We start from the raw sequence: 14887 nt of genomic DNA, 5'->3' as shown, positions 1-14887 counted from the left end.
CATTGTTAGTGTAAAGAAATACAACCAACTTCTTTTTTTGTTTTTTTGTTTTTTTGTCTTTTGTGCCTTTTCTAGGGTCGTACCCGCAGCATATGGTGGTTCCCAGGGTAGGGGTCTATCAGAGTTGTAGCCACCGGCCTTCACCAGAGCCATAACAACATCAGATCTGAGCTGCATCTGCAACCTACACCACAGCTCACAGCAATGCTGGATCCTTCACACACTGAGTACGGCCAGGGATCGAACCTGCAACCTCATGGTTCCTAGTCAGATTCATTAACCACTGAGCCACAATCAGAACTCTGACCACCAATTTCTATATATTAATCTTGTATCTTTCTACCTTGCTGAATCATTTATCAGTTCAGTAATTTTTATGTGAAGTCTTATAGGGTTTTCTGGATATAGTATCATGTCGTCTGCATGCAATGACAGTTTTGCCTCTTCTCTTCCAATTTGGATACCTGGTATTTCTCTCTCTGTCTCTTTTTCATTTTTTGCTTTTTTTGTTTTTTGTTTTTTGGCCCGATAACTGGCTTAGACTTCCAATACTACATTGAAAGAAGTGGTGAGAGTCGGGGACATCCTTGTCTTGTCCAGATTTTAGCAGGAGAGCTTTAAGCTTTTCACCACTGAGGGTTATGCTGGGGCTGTTGTTTTGTCATGGGCAGCTTTTATTATGTTAAGATATGTTCCCTGTATACCCACTTAGGTAAGAGTTTTTATCCTGAATGGACTTGGAAGTGTATCAAATGCTTCTGCTGGTGCAGGTGGCACTGGGAGCTGAAACTTAGGCTTTAGAGGACCGACCCATGGAGAGGATGGAGTTTGGCCACAGAACGTAGGCCTGAAGGTGCTAGAGTGTGACCCCAGCCATAAGCAGGAGTGTGTACAAGAAGGAGCCCAAGTCTGCCATTGTTAACTTGCATTCTAGAAGAGTGGGGCAGGATCCACCATAGTGGACTCATTCTCAGTTATCTTAGAGTGGGCATGGCTCCAGCTCGATGAGATGTGGAAGCCCACAAGCACTGGTAAGTTGCCCATACATAAAGGTGGGTCTGAAATCCAAGCTGATTCCCCAGAGGCCATGTGACTTCAGAAGCAGGGCTGAAATCTGAATGTCCCAGTAGCCATGTAATCTTCAGATGTACAGATGGTTTGTGTACTCCTTGTCTGTGGGACACTGGAGCAGAGTACTGGTGTTCCCTTGGCTGGGGCAAGTTTGTGAAGAGTGGCTGCAGGCTCTGTGGGTATGCTCACACAGTAGGGGGTTAGGGTCTGGGCTGACTCAGTAGCTCCCACTGTGGGTCCAAGTGCTCAGTAACAGTGGTCCTAGTACCTGACCTCAACAGTTCTGTTCCAGTGGAGCTTCTCTAGTGGCTTTGTGAGCAGAGCACCTAAGGGCCAACCAGGCCAGCTTCCCAAATTCTCCTGATTTAAGTTGGAGAGAGCACATTGCCAAAAACTGTGTACTTTGTGAGCCTGTGCAGTGAGTGACAGGTGACACCACAGAGAGCACTTCTTGTGAATAGCTTCTCCAGAGGAATAGTCAGTGGCTCCTCTCCCAGCAGGAGCACTACTGCTCCACCTACCTCACAATGAAGTTTAGAAATGGACCTGGGGTGTCTATTCCCACAGCCGGAGTTTAGACCCTGCCTGCAACAAGGCTTCAAAAAGCACAAAGCAAAGAGGAGGCCCTTTGAACATCTAGCTCAGGTTCTGGTCAGCACAGCAGCAATTACAGCCCATATCAAGGGAATAATAGCCAAACATATTTTTCAAAACGTGACAGGCATCTGTATTAAAGACATCCCTTACATCCAAAATATTAGACTCCTGTGAGATACACAGGAATACAGCCACATATAAGCAACACTTCAAGACCACAGCAGGTAGCTGTTTATCCTAAATGCATAGTCAGAGATACACAAGAAAAATGAAGAAGCACCACTCCAAATTAAAAGACTGAGAGAATTCCCCTGAAAGAACAAACTGTGAAACGGATCTCACCAGTGTCCCAGACTCTGAATTCAAAAGAGGAATATTTTGAATTGAAGGGATTAAGAAGGGCCACTGATAGAAATGCATATTATTGTAGAAAGGAAATAGAACCTATAAAAAAGGATCCAACTAAAAGTAGGAAACCCATTTGCTGAGACATAGGAAATTGGATAATGCAGAAAAACAAACTCATGATCAGGAAGATAGAATAATGGGAATCACCTAATCAGAGCAACAGAGGAAGACGAATGGAAAAAAAAATCCATATATTAGACCTATGGGACAATATGTGCATAAATGGGACCCCAGATGAAAAAAAGAAAAAAGGATCAAAAATGTGTTTGAAGCAACTATGACTGAACTCTTCACAGATGTAAAGAAGGAAACAGCTATCCAGGAACAGGAAGCACAGAGGGTCCCAAAGAAGATGATCCCAACTGGACCTTCGCCAAGATGTATCATAATTAAAACGCACAATTTAAAATAAGGAGAGAATTCTGAAGCAGCAGGAGAAAAACAAAGAGTAATTACAAGAGAACCCTAAATAGACTATTGGCCGATTTCTCTACAGAAAAGTTGCATGCCAGAAGGCAGTGGTCAGATATATTCAAAGTCCTGAAAGAGAAAACTCTGCAACCTAGGATATTCTATCCGTCAAGATTACCATTTTGAATAGAAAGATAGATAAATAGTTCCCCATACAAGCAAAAACCAAACAATACATATAAATCACAAAAAATACAATGATACTAAACCTAATAAAAGTAGTGATTAATCTTCCCTAAATAAGAGGAATCTCCAGGAAGGAGCACATCACAATTGGAAAGTAAATCACTTAAGTCAGTACACCGATTTAAAAAAACAAAAAGTGAAAGCAATAGTAACTACCATGAACAATAAAAAGATTAAAAAAATGTAGGTGATCTGGATTAGGAAAATCATTTACATATGGTACTAAAAGAAAAAATGTACATTTTCAAAATTAAGTTTGTGTCAGAATGAGTTATATGACCAGAAATGAATTCATGATTTGAGGATGTTAATGGGACACATATATGTGTCTCTCTGAAGTGTCAAATTTGTTTTTATGGAAGATGGAGATTCAAGATGTGACCAGCTGTCTCTTAATGTGGATTGATACAGGATAGTTTCAGTAAAAGTTTGGTCAACATAGGGCATGATGTTGAGGTGGACAACCAGTAAAAACTTCGGGTTTTGTTTTCCCCTATGTTGAAGTACTAGATTATTCATTTACTTAAGATAACTCAAGTGGAAGCAAGCATTAAATCTAGCATTTTCTTGCCACTGTTGCTTACTGGGTTACTGGTTTGAGCTAGAATCTTAGACTCTTCAGTGTTGTTTTCTCATAGTAGAGCTAATAATATGTCAAATACTATCATGAGTATGAAAAATACAATAAACATAAATCACCCATTACTCTGTCAATATGTTCTTGTTATTATTATTTTTTTTTTTGCCAAGTTATTTGCTCTGAGCCAGATTAGACAGAATTGAATATGCCTTCCTAACATTTTAAATGCGTAAGCAAAGATTCAATGTATGGATATGTATTTGGCACAGAGAGAGAGACTCAGTGAATTCATTGTGGGCACATGAGGCTGAATCTAAACAATCTGTGGGTATTTAGTGACAAAAGAACAGAATGGGAAAGGGAATGAAAGCCATGCTGTCCTTTGTGTGCTTCCGTCCTCTGAATTTTCCATCTCTTTCACTTAATGATGCATCCTTTTCCTCCCTACCATGTTCATGCAGAAAAGAATGCTTAGTCTTCTCTTTTTTTGTTTCTTTTTCTCCCATTCCCCACCAATCTATTCCAACAATGTTAGTCCCTAGAAACAAGGAACCTTGTACCAAGTATGACTTGGCAGATTGTGGATTTATTGATCTATCTACTCTGTATGCCTAGAATCTTGATAACGGTCCATACTGAGAAAGTAACTGCCCATGTTTGGTTCTCTTTGTCCTATTTCATCTCTGGTTTTATTGAGAGACAACCTAATGCTCTTACAGGTTGTACCAATTCCCTCCTATTCTTCAGAATGGTGGAAGAACACAAGGCAGACAGAGTTTCATGAACTGCTCTTGACTATAGCTTTGAGGGTCCCCAGAGAAAAAAAATGCCTAAGGCAAGTTGAGATAAATGTGGAAAGTAAACAAACTGGGGACCCAGGGACATTGCCATGGACAGTGGCTTGGCAACATTTGGCCTTGATCTGTTTAGAAATGCCTTTGGGAACATAATTACTTAGAACCTTCAAAGACCTATTAATTTTTGCTTAGATGCTTACGTTTCTTGTTGCAAGACATGTTTCCTTGAAAACTCCATCTTGTCCTTCTTTACTTTATCCCATCTTCTTGTCTTATTTTATCCCATCTTCCTTCTTGGAAAAACAGTCACAGTGCTGGTAAATGACTTAAGCTTAAGAGCAAAGACCTAAAGGCATAAATGACTTAAGCTTAAGAACTGTTATGTGCCTAGAGGTCAGAGTAAGAGCTTAACCCTTTACCACCTAAGTGGCTTTTTAAATAGTAAAAGAACTTATATAATAGTAAACCCTGTATGATCCACCCATAGCCACTCCTCACTTAATCTCACAATAAAAGCAGTGTGGTTTCTTGAGGCAGTGCTCTTGGTCCCTGAGATCTGGAGTTCCCCTGCGCTCTTGGTCCCTGAGATCTGGAGTTCCCCGGTGCTCTTGGTCCCTGAGACCTTGAGTCCCGCGCTCTTGGTCCCTGAGACCTTGAGTCCCTGGCTCCCACCTTTACTTAAGATAAATGTCTCTGTGTCTTGTTTTATGTTAACTATTTTTCCTTAAGTTCCACAGCACCCGTTCTTCCCCATCCTGCTGAGCTGGCCCCGGCAGTTTCTGTTCTGTTCTTCCCAACCAATATTCTTCAGACATCGACATGAAATAGATGACATCTAGAACCTATATACTGTTGCTGGTTTTTTGAGAATTTAAAAGTGCTCTTTATTATTTAGTGAGCTAGTATTGAGATCAAATCAACATTCCAAATTTGTAGGCTGCTTTCCTGAGGGATAAGGATGTACTTCTTGCATCACTGATCACTTTATTAAAATGTTAAGCCCACTTTCCTTGGAATCCTTGCTTGAAGGTTGAAGATGTGCTGAGTTTCCAAAATATTTGAGAAAACGAATCTGGATGTGTTTGAGTTAACTGGTTTTCATTTCTCTGCACTTAATTTCAACTGTTTATACTGGAAACAAATTGGCAGAGTAAGTATCTGGGGGTGTGGGGTGGAAATATTACTGATGCATCCTCAAATTAACCTGACAGCCCCTCAGGTCTGTAGGCAGTGCATTATCCATGTCACTATTGTGGTAAGTATCCCATCAACCAGGCGTGCGTTAGGCTTATTATATGTCGTGTATGTATTTTTGCTATAATTTCCTTCTAAAAGCTTTTACTTCTCTTACAGCCTGTGATCACTTGATTAATATAAAAAATGCTAGTGCATACTTTAGTTTTAATTATGCATTATTTAAATGAAAAATAATAATAATAAAATTTCACATTATAAGCATTTTCAAGTTGGCAGCGAATTTCATTGGGTCTCATCTCATCCTTATATAACTTCTTCCATATTACTATTAAGAAAAGGCTCAGTTTGGGCTTGAATATCTACAAATATTAAGGACTTTTCCATTTCAAAATACCTGCCATCTTACATAGACTGGTTTCACGTGAATCAACTGAAATAAATTTATAACGTGCTACATTTTAATATATTAAGAGAGAACCTAAATATATCCTGACAAATTTAAGTTAAATGTAAAAGCTTCTGCTCCTATACTGATGGCATGACACATGTAAAAGATTTATTCAAGCCTAGGAAAAAAATAAAAATTTTCAGTCTATTTTCTTAGTGCCAGAAAACTGAGGCAAGTGATATGCATTAATAATGTCCTAAGATAACTGGCATATCGCCAAACTAATTTAAATTTTTTCATGATCATATTATTGAAATGGAAGTGTATCTGACTGCACATGTTTAAACTATGGTTGGATTTTTGAAACCATTTTCTGTTATACTTAGGTTTATATGTAGGCATGACAATTTGGTTGCTAAACTGCTCACTCAAACAGAGAATGTAAGAGGAAAAGAACTGTGTGTTATGAATGAGATATGTCCCTTGGGTATTTCATATTCTGCATTAACTTCTGAATTATGGAATGATATCTTAATTTTAAGAAGAATAAGAAGAGACTTTAGAGAGCTTAAACAATTAGTTTGAGAATTATAGCTATCAAAGCATTCAGTGTTTTCCAAAAGAGACATCTGTAGGCCAAGATATGACAGCCATACACAAGGTATGCTGGCTTTTGCAAACCCACTGCGGAGAGAGAATATCTTATCAGTGGATAAAATGGCCACTGGAAGTGAAGTATTTCTATCACTTAGTTTATTTCTATTGCTTAGTTTACATGATTAAATAGTCTTAAAATTACACATTAGATACAAAAGATGAAAATCCATGAAATTTTCCTTTATTCAATATTGAAACAAAGGCCACCGAGAGATAACTGACGAAAAGTTACCATCACATTACCTCCTTTTATTGCCATTGGTTTTTGCATGAAATTTCTAGGAAAAGTCAAACATAGTAGGGCAGTTTCTCAATCGTACCTATTCTTTACTGATTGCCATAAACTTTAATATTAGTATGTATTTTTAAATTGTATTAACACATGAAATACAGATATGATAATTTGCAGATGATTTTTTACACTTGACATCATTGGTTGGCATTCTTTCCTAAGGTATATTTCTCAATTGTCCTTGAATGCAATAACAGTTATACTGGTTTACTATGACAGGTTGGGTGTTTGTTCACAAGCAAGGAAGCATGTATCTACCCAAATTAATGTTCGGCAGCTCAATCTGGGTGGATTATTTTTGGATTCATTCCCAGATAAATCAGGGAATCTGACCCTATAAAAAGAAGGAAAGTTCACCTAATATATATAGCCACAAAAATTGAAAAATATGCAAAATAATCTTTTCTTGTGTTTGTTAGGTCAAGTAGCTTTCTTTGTTTTTTAAAAAAATATTATTAACAGCAATCAAATGTTTTATTTTCAAACTCATATTTAAATATTTAAAATCATTACAAGTAATATTTAGTAAATCCTGTAAGACTTTATTATAATTATAGTTTCCATTATAAATTAATCTGCCATATATTTATGAAATGAGAGAATACAAATTTTTAAAATTAATTCAGTCAAGAATAATTCATATTGAGATTATCTTCATGTCAATCTTTTTTTAGAGAATTTTATATTATTGTGTTCCTACTATTAATTTTCACCCAAGTTTGTATATTCCTTTTTTTCAGAAATATAAGTAATTGGTATATAACCTATACCAAACACAAATGGAAAGCCGTAGAAACATCTCAGAGTTCATTTTTCTAGGACTTTCTTATGACCAGAACATCCAGATATTTTGCTTCATATTCTTCTTCTTCTGTTATCTTGCTTTGTTGGTGGGAAACCTTCTGATCCTTGTCTCCATTCAATGCAGTCCTCTTTGTAGCCAACCAATGTACTATTTCCTCAGCCACTTATCTTTCATAGACATCTGCTATACGTCTAGTGTTACACCCAAATTAATTGGAGACCTGCTAGCGGAAAGAAAAACCATTTCCTATGGTAACTGCATGTTGCAGGTCCTTATCATGCACTTCTTTGGAGGCACTGAGATCTTTATTCTTACTGCCATGGCCTTTGACCGCTACATTGCCATCTGCAAATCTCTCCACTACGTGATGATCATGAACAGGACACGATGCAACCTCCTACTCTTGGCTGCTTGGGCTGGTGGCGCAGTCCATGCCTTGCCTCAGTTTTTTACGGCAATCCGGTTACCTTTCTGTGGTCCTAATGAACTCGATCACTACTTCTGTGATATTTTTCCTCTGCTAAAAATCGCTTGTACTGATACCTACATCACTGGTATCCTTGTGATTGCCTTTGCAGGTATGATTGCCTTAGTTACCTTTGCTGTGTTATCTGTTTCTTATGGAATTATATTATTCAGCTTAAAAAATCATTCGGCTGAGGGAAGACAAAAAGCACTTTCTACCTGTGGGTCTCATATCACCGTAGTCATCTTATTTTTTGTGCCTGTGATCTTTATTTACCTTAGACCTCCTACGACTTTTCCTGAAGACAAAATATTTGCACTCTTTTATACTATCATTGCTCCTATGTTCAATCCATTGATATATACACTGAGAAATACAGAGATGAAAACTACTTTGAAAAAATTGGTATCAAATGTTATTTTCAAAGGAAGCGCACAGTTACTTTGAAGAAGCTTATTGGCTAAGCAGCTTTGTAAAAGAAAAGGGGGTGGGTATGAATGAATGGGACAGCAACTCTCTCAGGTGTTAGGTACCATCACTGTCTTGAATGGAAGGAATGAGAACCATAGGACTATAAGATAAATACCACATCCAAACTTTTGTATAAGAAAGTTAATCAGCAACTACATGAATGCAGTGAGGTATTAAGATGGCATCCATAGTGTTACCTTCTTGAAAAAGACAGTTGAGCCAAAGGAAGGAAGGCAGTCCTATCATGATTCATGACTTGTGGGGAAAAAAAATGTTTTTTAATACTAAGTGTGTTTCAGAAAATGTGGACTTAGGGCCCAGAACACACAGTAACATTCCTTCTGTGGTAGTGGAGATGTTGAAAACTAAAACTAAACTAATGAATTAAATTTATCACAACACATTCACATGTACATATGCTAGTGCCATTCAGAAATGAGCTATGCAACAAAGAGCTATTTAGAGTAGAATCTGTCTTAAGGTGATTTCTGGAGGTCAGCTCTGTGGTGCCCTATTGAATGTTATAATAATAGCCTGTGAATAGAAAACAAGAATTAATATTTCAAATGGCTGACAGTGCATTTGCTAGTGTTTCACTTGCTGATCTGAATTTTTAACATTTCCAATAAAACTCAAGGAACTGTATAAGAACATTTAACTGTTGAACCACACTTACCTATCTGAACATGATAGGTGGGAGTTCCCTGAGGCTCAGTGGGTTAAGGATCCAGCTGTTACTGCTGTGGCAGTTTTGATCCCTGGCCTGGTAACTTCTGCATGCTGGAGCTGTGGGCAAATAAAATGAAATAAAATGGAGAGGTAACTGACTAGTCATTGTATCAAGAATCAACAACGTCTCCTGTTACAATGACAAAAAAACAGAAACAAAAACAAATAATGACAATAACCAAAATCTAGCGAAAGACAAATGAGTTTTGGCCTAAAAACAGATTAAGACACAAAACAAAATAAAAACAACAAAAAAAGCAGTTTGGCTGCTCATGGATGTTTGCAACAGCTCTATGCATGTGTACCAAACCTTGGGAAAAAAAATAAGGTATTTGTTAGTGGTAAATAGATAAATAAAAGGTAGCATATTCAGATAATGGAATAGTATTCAAATCTAAAAAGAAAGGAGCTATTAAGCTATGAAAATACATGCAGGAAAGCCTAATGTATATTACAGACCGAAAGAATCCAAAGTGAAAGGGCTCCCTGCTATGTAATTTCAATTATCTGACATTCTGTAAAAGGCACACATATGGCGACAGCAAAAATATCAGTGAACATAAAGGGTTGGGAAGGAGGAGGGATGAATAGGTGGAGCATTGAGGATTTTTAGGGAGTAAGCCTCTTCTGTATGTTACAACAGTTTTGGATGTTGTCATCATATATGTCAAAACCCATAGAATGTACTATCCGTAGAGGGACTGCTAATGTAAACTATGAATTTGGGGTGTCATGATGCATCGATATAGGTTCCTTTGATTTTAACAAGTGTATCATTCTGATGAGGAGAGTATTACAGTGTGTAGACAAGGGCTCTATAGGGTCTCTGTACTTCTCTCTCGATTTAGCTGTGAACTTAAAATCACTCAAAAAATAAACGTTTATGAATTAGTACATGTGTTGTGGCTCAATACCTAAAGGAAATCTTGTAACGTAGTGAAGAACTTACTCATTACAACAGTAACACCTCTCCCTTTGCCTTTCCCCCTAGACTGCCCCTTAATGCACAGGTCAAGGAATCAGTATGGGGATGCTGCCCATTGCTAATTATCCCGTTCCAATTATGTGTTCTGGAACTGGGGAAATAACCACAGCATGGGTTCTGTGACCATGGATCCAGTGTAAATGGACCTGAACTCAAGTTGCAAAAATCATAAACTTTCTATCAGTTACTACTCTGCTGGTCAACAGTATTATTTTGGATCTCCTCGAATAATTTTCAGATCAACGTCAGTAGTCCTGAAAGTTCTGAGTATTTCCTTTTTCCCAATGGAGAGTTACTCTGATTGAATGTCATATGTCCCTTTGGAGAAGTCTGGGAGGAAGATACACTGTAAATTTGTGGCAGGGTATGAGGGTCCTTCCTCGAGAGGACCCAGTCTCCTCTATATTCATGGAATTCTAAGATTTATATGTCCAAGAATTGATTGCAAAGCCATGCATATCTGTTTTTGTGATTCCAGTTAGCATGCTTTTGCCATCAGCTAGAGATTTTCTGCTGACACAGAGGGGTTAAGAATTGATTACGGTTATTCTTTGTCTCATTTCTAGGGATGCCGTGATCAACTAGACAACACTAAGTGTTATTCTGCCTGTTGTTTGACTCTGCTGTCCATTATGGTGACCAGGCCCACACCTCCCTTTGGGATTAACTGCCATTGCTTGGCCTCTCGGACCTGGGACTCAGTTACTTGCACTGAAATTACTTACACTCATTAAGTTACTTTCACTTGGATTTTGCAAATCAGTGACCATGATTTCCACTAATGGTCTAGCCCACGGAAAAGGACCATCACAGGCCTTTTCAAGAATGTTGAGGTTCCCTCTACAGATTTCTTTCTCCGGGTATTGATGAAGTTGATGTCTCTAGATCATCCCAGGGTGGCTGAGTAGATTTTAATTGACATATTGACTCAAATATTCCAACTTACCCATGTCTTTGACTCTGTTTCTCAGCATTAAACCAAGGCAGGCTGGCATTTCTAAGCCACTCACTGTGGGTCACCTTTGGTTCTTTGTTCTTCCTCACCATGCAGACTGTTAGTGCCTTCCGTGACTCCCCCAGCAGCAATGTTAAATGCCACATCTGGGATTTCCATTGTGGCTTAGCAGTAGCGAACCCCATTTGTGTCCGTGAGGATTCAGGTTCGATTCCTGGCCTTGTTCAGTGGGTTAAGGATCCGGCATTGCTATGACACAGCGGTGGTGTAGGCCTGAAGTTAAGGCTCTGATTCAACCTCTAGCCTGGGATCTTCCATATGCCACCAGTGTGGCCCTAAAAAAGACAGGAAAAAAAAAAGAAAAAGAAAAAGCAGAATATCTGCTTTTGGGCCCATACCAATAAGTCAAGCCTGGTTCAGAAATTTTTTTTCTTCCTATGATGTCCATTCTCACATATATTCCCTGGATTTCTGTCTGCATAAATTAGAAAACTCAAGGAGTTATTTTGGAGTGTAGGACACTCATCTTGCATCACACTGTACCTCACTTTCAGGGGTCTGTTGGGACTGTTGTCAGGTTAAGGAACGAAGAGCAACTTGAGGAGTTCTTGGTGGGTCCTGAGGAGAATCAGCATTGCCTTTCATGGCAGCTGTTACATGGGAGCTCATGACAGGTTTTTCAGGCAAGGAAGGTTTACTCCTTCAGCCAGAGGGTGAGTGGCTGGGTCCACTGGGGAGGAGAGACCTCTTCACTGGCCAAGGGCATCATCTTCTCTCGGTTCCTTCTTTGCTGCTTCCTCAAGCATCCAATGAACCAAGGCAGAATATGGATTTCATTCATCATTCTTCTCTCTTACATCATCATCTTCTATCAAGTCCTTTTACTTACAACTCCTGGGTATTTCTTGAACTGTTCTCTGTTTTTCCATTTTAATTTGGGTTTCCTAGATGCAGACTCTTGGATAAAATGTTTATGAAAGTAATTTGTAAGGGGAAGTTTGGAGAGAAACTGCCTGCGAGAGGAGGAAAAGGGGGATATACTTGGCTTCAGCCTGGATACATGGAACTCTGCAGTATATACTGTATGGCAGAGCTGTTTCCACTGATGGGCACGAGACGAGGCCTTTTCAACCATGCTTCATTCATTGCCCACTGGCACAACCTTGGATACATGGGCATGATCCCTAAGTGAGATGGTTCCAGATTTCTCTAATGTACATGTCCAGAAAGGAAGGGGCAGTGGACTGTCAGCAGCCCAGACACACAGCAGCAGTTCCTGGGTGCAGTGAGGCCCAGTGAACAAGATCTGACCAGAAGCAGCTGTGTCCACCCCATTCTGCATCGTCACTGGCAAAGCTCAAGCCTCCAGGATCCTTTTACACTGAAATCATTACAGTGACCTCTAGCTCCCCTTCTGCTGCATGTTTGGTTCCTTCAATTTATTTTCTGTACTGAAGCCAGAATTATTAATCTAAAACTTAAAGCTAACTTTATCATTTTAGGTTTAATTTTTTTACATTGGAAATTTTCCCTGGAGTACTTAGCATTAAGCCTTCAAACAATTATGAGACCCTCCTTGACATTCTCTGTTCCTGTCTCTGCAACATCATAATGTACTATTGTCCCTTTTTGAGCTAAGTGTCCAGCATGTTGCCTGGCACACAGTGGACATTCTGGAAATGATTGTTGAAGAAATCATTGATTTAACAAGCACAGGAATATTTAATTTATTAAGACTTGTGCATTCTGGTACTCACCTGCTGACCTGTGATATATATTCCATCTCAAAGTAACACTGTTACTCTCCCTGATGCCTATTCATTCTTCTGATTCTGTTTTATCCACTGCATCCCATTTCGGTGTCTTTTCATCCTGAAATTTTTTCCTTACCCACCATATCTGTGTTGTGTGTCTTCCTAACAGAGCTTGATGACACACTGTGCTTCATTATCATACAGGTTATAGCAGTGTGATGTCATGCTCTGTTCTCTAGTTAGGGTCTGTCTGTGAAAGCATCACTCAGGTTTTTTTTCTTTATTCAGTACTGAAGCCCCAGCAAGTATCGATGTACCTGCTAGAATCCTTGGACTCAAAGTATGTGTTCTTTAATAAATGAAGGATGGAAGCAATGGATGGAATGTATTTATTCTGAAATTGCGGAATTTGCATACATGAAGCTACGTCTGTCAAAAATTACTTTCCATGATGTAATGTTACCAAGAAGCCAACTGATTAACAGAGAAATAGAGGGAAAACAGGCCACATTCATAATGTGAGGATATCTTGCTAAGAAAATGGGAAATATCAAGGTAAACTGTTTCTTCATAGAATTACATCCTCAAGTTTAATGTTTTTCTTATTCTTAGTTTAAGCATTAACAAATACAAATTGTGGTTTCAGAAAGGATATATTAAAAATCTCAGAAGAAGGTAGAAATAATTTCCTACTGCTGTAACTTCTTTTTTTCTATATTTTACTAAAAGTTTCTCACTTTATACTTATAGTCATTCATTTGGTAAATGTGATAAACCACAAATATCCTACTTATTCAAACTCTTGTTTTCAAGTGAGCACATACTTTATGAGTATGACTGGTTTAGTTTTTTCCTTTTTTATGTATAATAATTTTTATTTGTTTCCATTATCATTGGATATACAGTGTTCTGTCAAGTTTCTACTATATGGAACCCAAAAAGGCCCCCAACAAGACATATCATAATAAAAATGCAAAAGTTAGTATATTTTTTAATTTTTTAATGATGGCACCCATGGCGTATGGATTTCCCAGACCAGGGATTGAATCCCAGCCACAGCTGTTACCTCCCCTGCTTGATCTGGGGATCAAGCCTGTGCCTCCACAGTGACCCTGAGCCGCTGCAGTCAGATTCTTTGCCTACTGTGCCACAGTGGGAACTCTGATATGATTGTTTAATAACTTGAAATTCATGGTAAAATATTAATTTAATAAATTAATAAAAGTCCTGACAAAATATTATTTTTATGAATCATCTCTCTTTCTGGTGGATTATCAGCAGAGGATGTTCACAAAGACAATACAAAATGCTTCTGAGCAAGAGAAGGAAATTTGGAAACATGATGTAACATTCATTATTCATGCTTGAGCTGAAATGGGCCATATCTTTTATATTCCTAAAGGAGTTACGTAACACAATGTTATAGAAGTAAATACATAACCATCAACCATGATATTTAAACATGGGCAGATTTACTGATAAAATCATTAGAATTTAGCTATATGTAGTCAACACATTGTATAATAGTATATATGCTAAAAGATATGCATATATAGTGCAATATATCATACATATGAAGAATATAAAGGAAAAGTATTTCTTCATATGCAGATATACATGTAATAAGTTACTTTGTTTATTAGATATATATGTGGTCCAGCACGGTCCCTCAGTCCATCTCTATGACTGGTGACTGTTTTAATCATGTTACCTTTGTGTCATCTTCTCCTGACAGTGTATCACAACAGTTAAGAACATAGTCTGAGTGATCAGTAATATTCTGATGAGTGGTTCTTCAGTATTTCTGTTTTGGAACTTAGTCATTTCTGTTTGTTTCCTCAGCTGTGAATGGCGATAACAGCAGAGCCTACCTAACTCTTTGGATGGTTACAGAGATGATTCCTAAAGACCAGTATATATTTTAATGCCTTTATGTCGTTTTATTAGAATAAAAGTTCAAATGCATATACATTGATTAACTTAGTGAGTGTATGCCCCAATTTGATGGGCTTGTCCAAATATTAAGAGAATACTCCTGGGCCAATTTTTTTTTTTTTTTGCCATTTTCTTGCCCTCAT

The 14887-nt window shown here is 38.2% G+C and overlaps 1 protein-coding gene across 1 annotated transcript; it reads left to right on the top strand.

The window, feature by feature from the left end:
• Positions 1 to 7395: 7395 nt before the first annotated feature.
• Positions 7396 to 8889, top strand: LOC100520237 (olfactory receptor 4P4-like). Its single transcript, XM_003124193.2, has one exon. The coding sequence runs from the start codon at positions 7424 to 7426 to the stop codon at positions 8360 to 8362; it is 939 nt and encodes a 312-aa protein (XP_003124241.1). The 5' UTR covers positions 7396 to 7423; the 3' UTR covers positions 8363 to 8889.
• The last annotated feature ends 5998 nt before the right edge of the window (positions 8890 to 14887 follow it).

This window comes from Sus scrofa, unplaced genomic scaffold (genome assembly GCF_000003025.6).
Source record: "Sus scrofa isolate TJ Tabasco breed Duroc unplaced genomic scaffold, Sscrofa11.1 Contig74, whole genome shotgun sequence".
Taxonomy (NCBI): Eukaryota; Metazoa; Chordata; class Mammalia; order Artiodactyla; family Suidae; genus Sus; species Sus scrofa.
The sequence above is the reverse complement of the archived record's forward strand: the minus strand, read 5'-3'. Positions and strand labels throughout refer to the sequence as shown.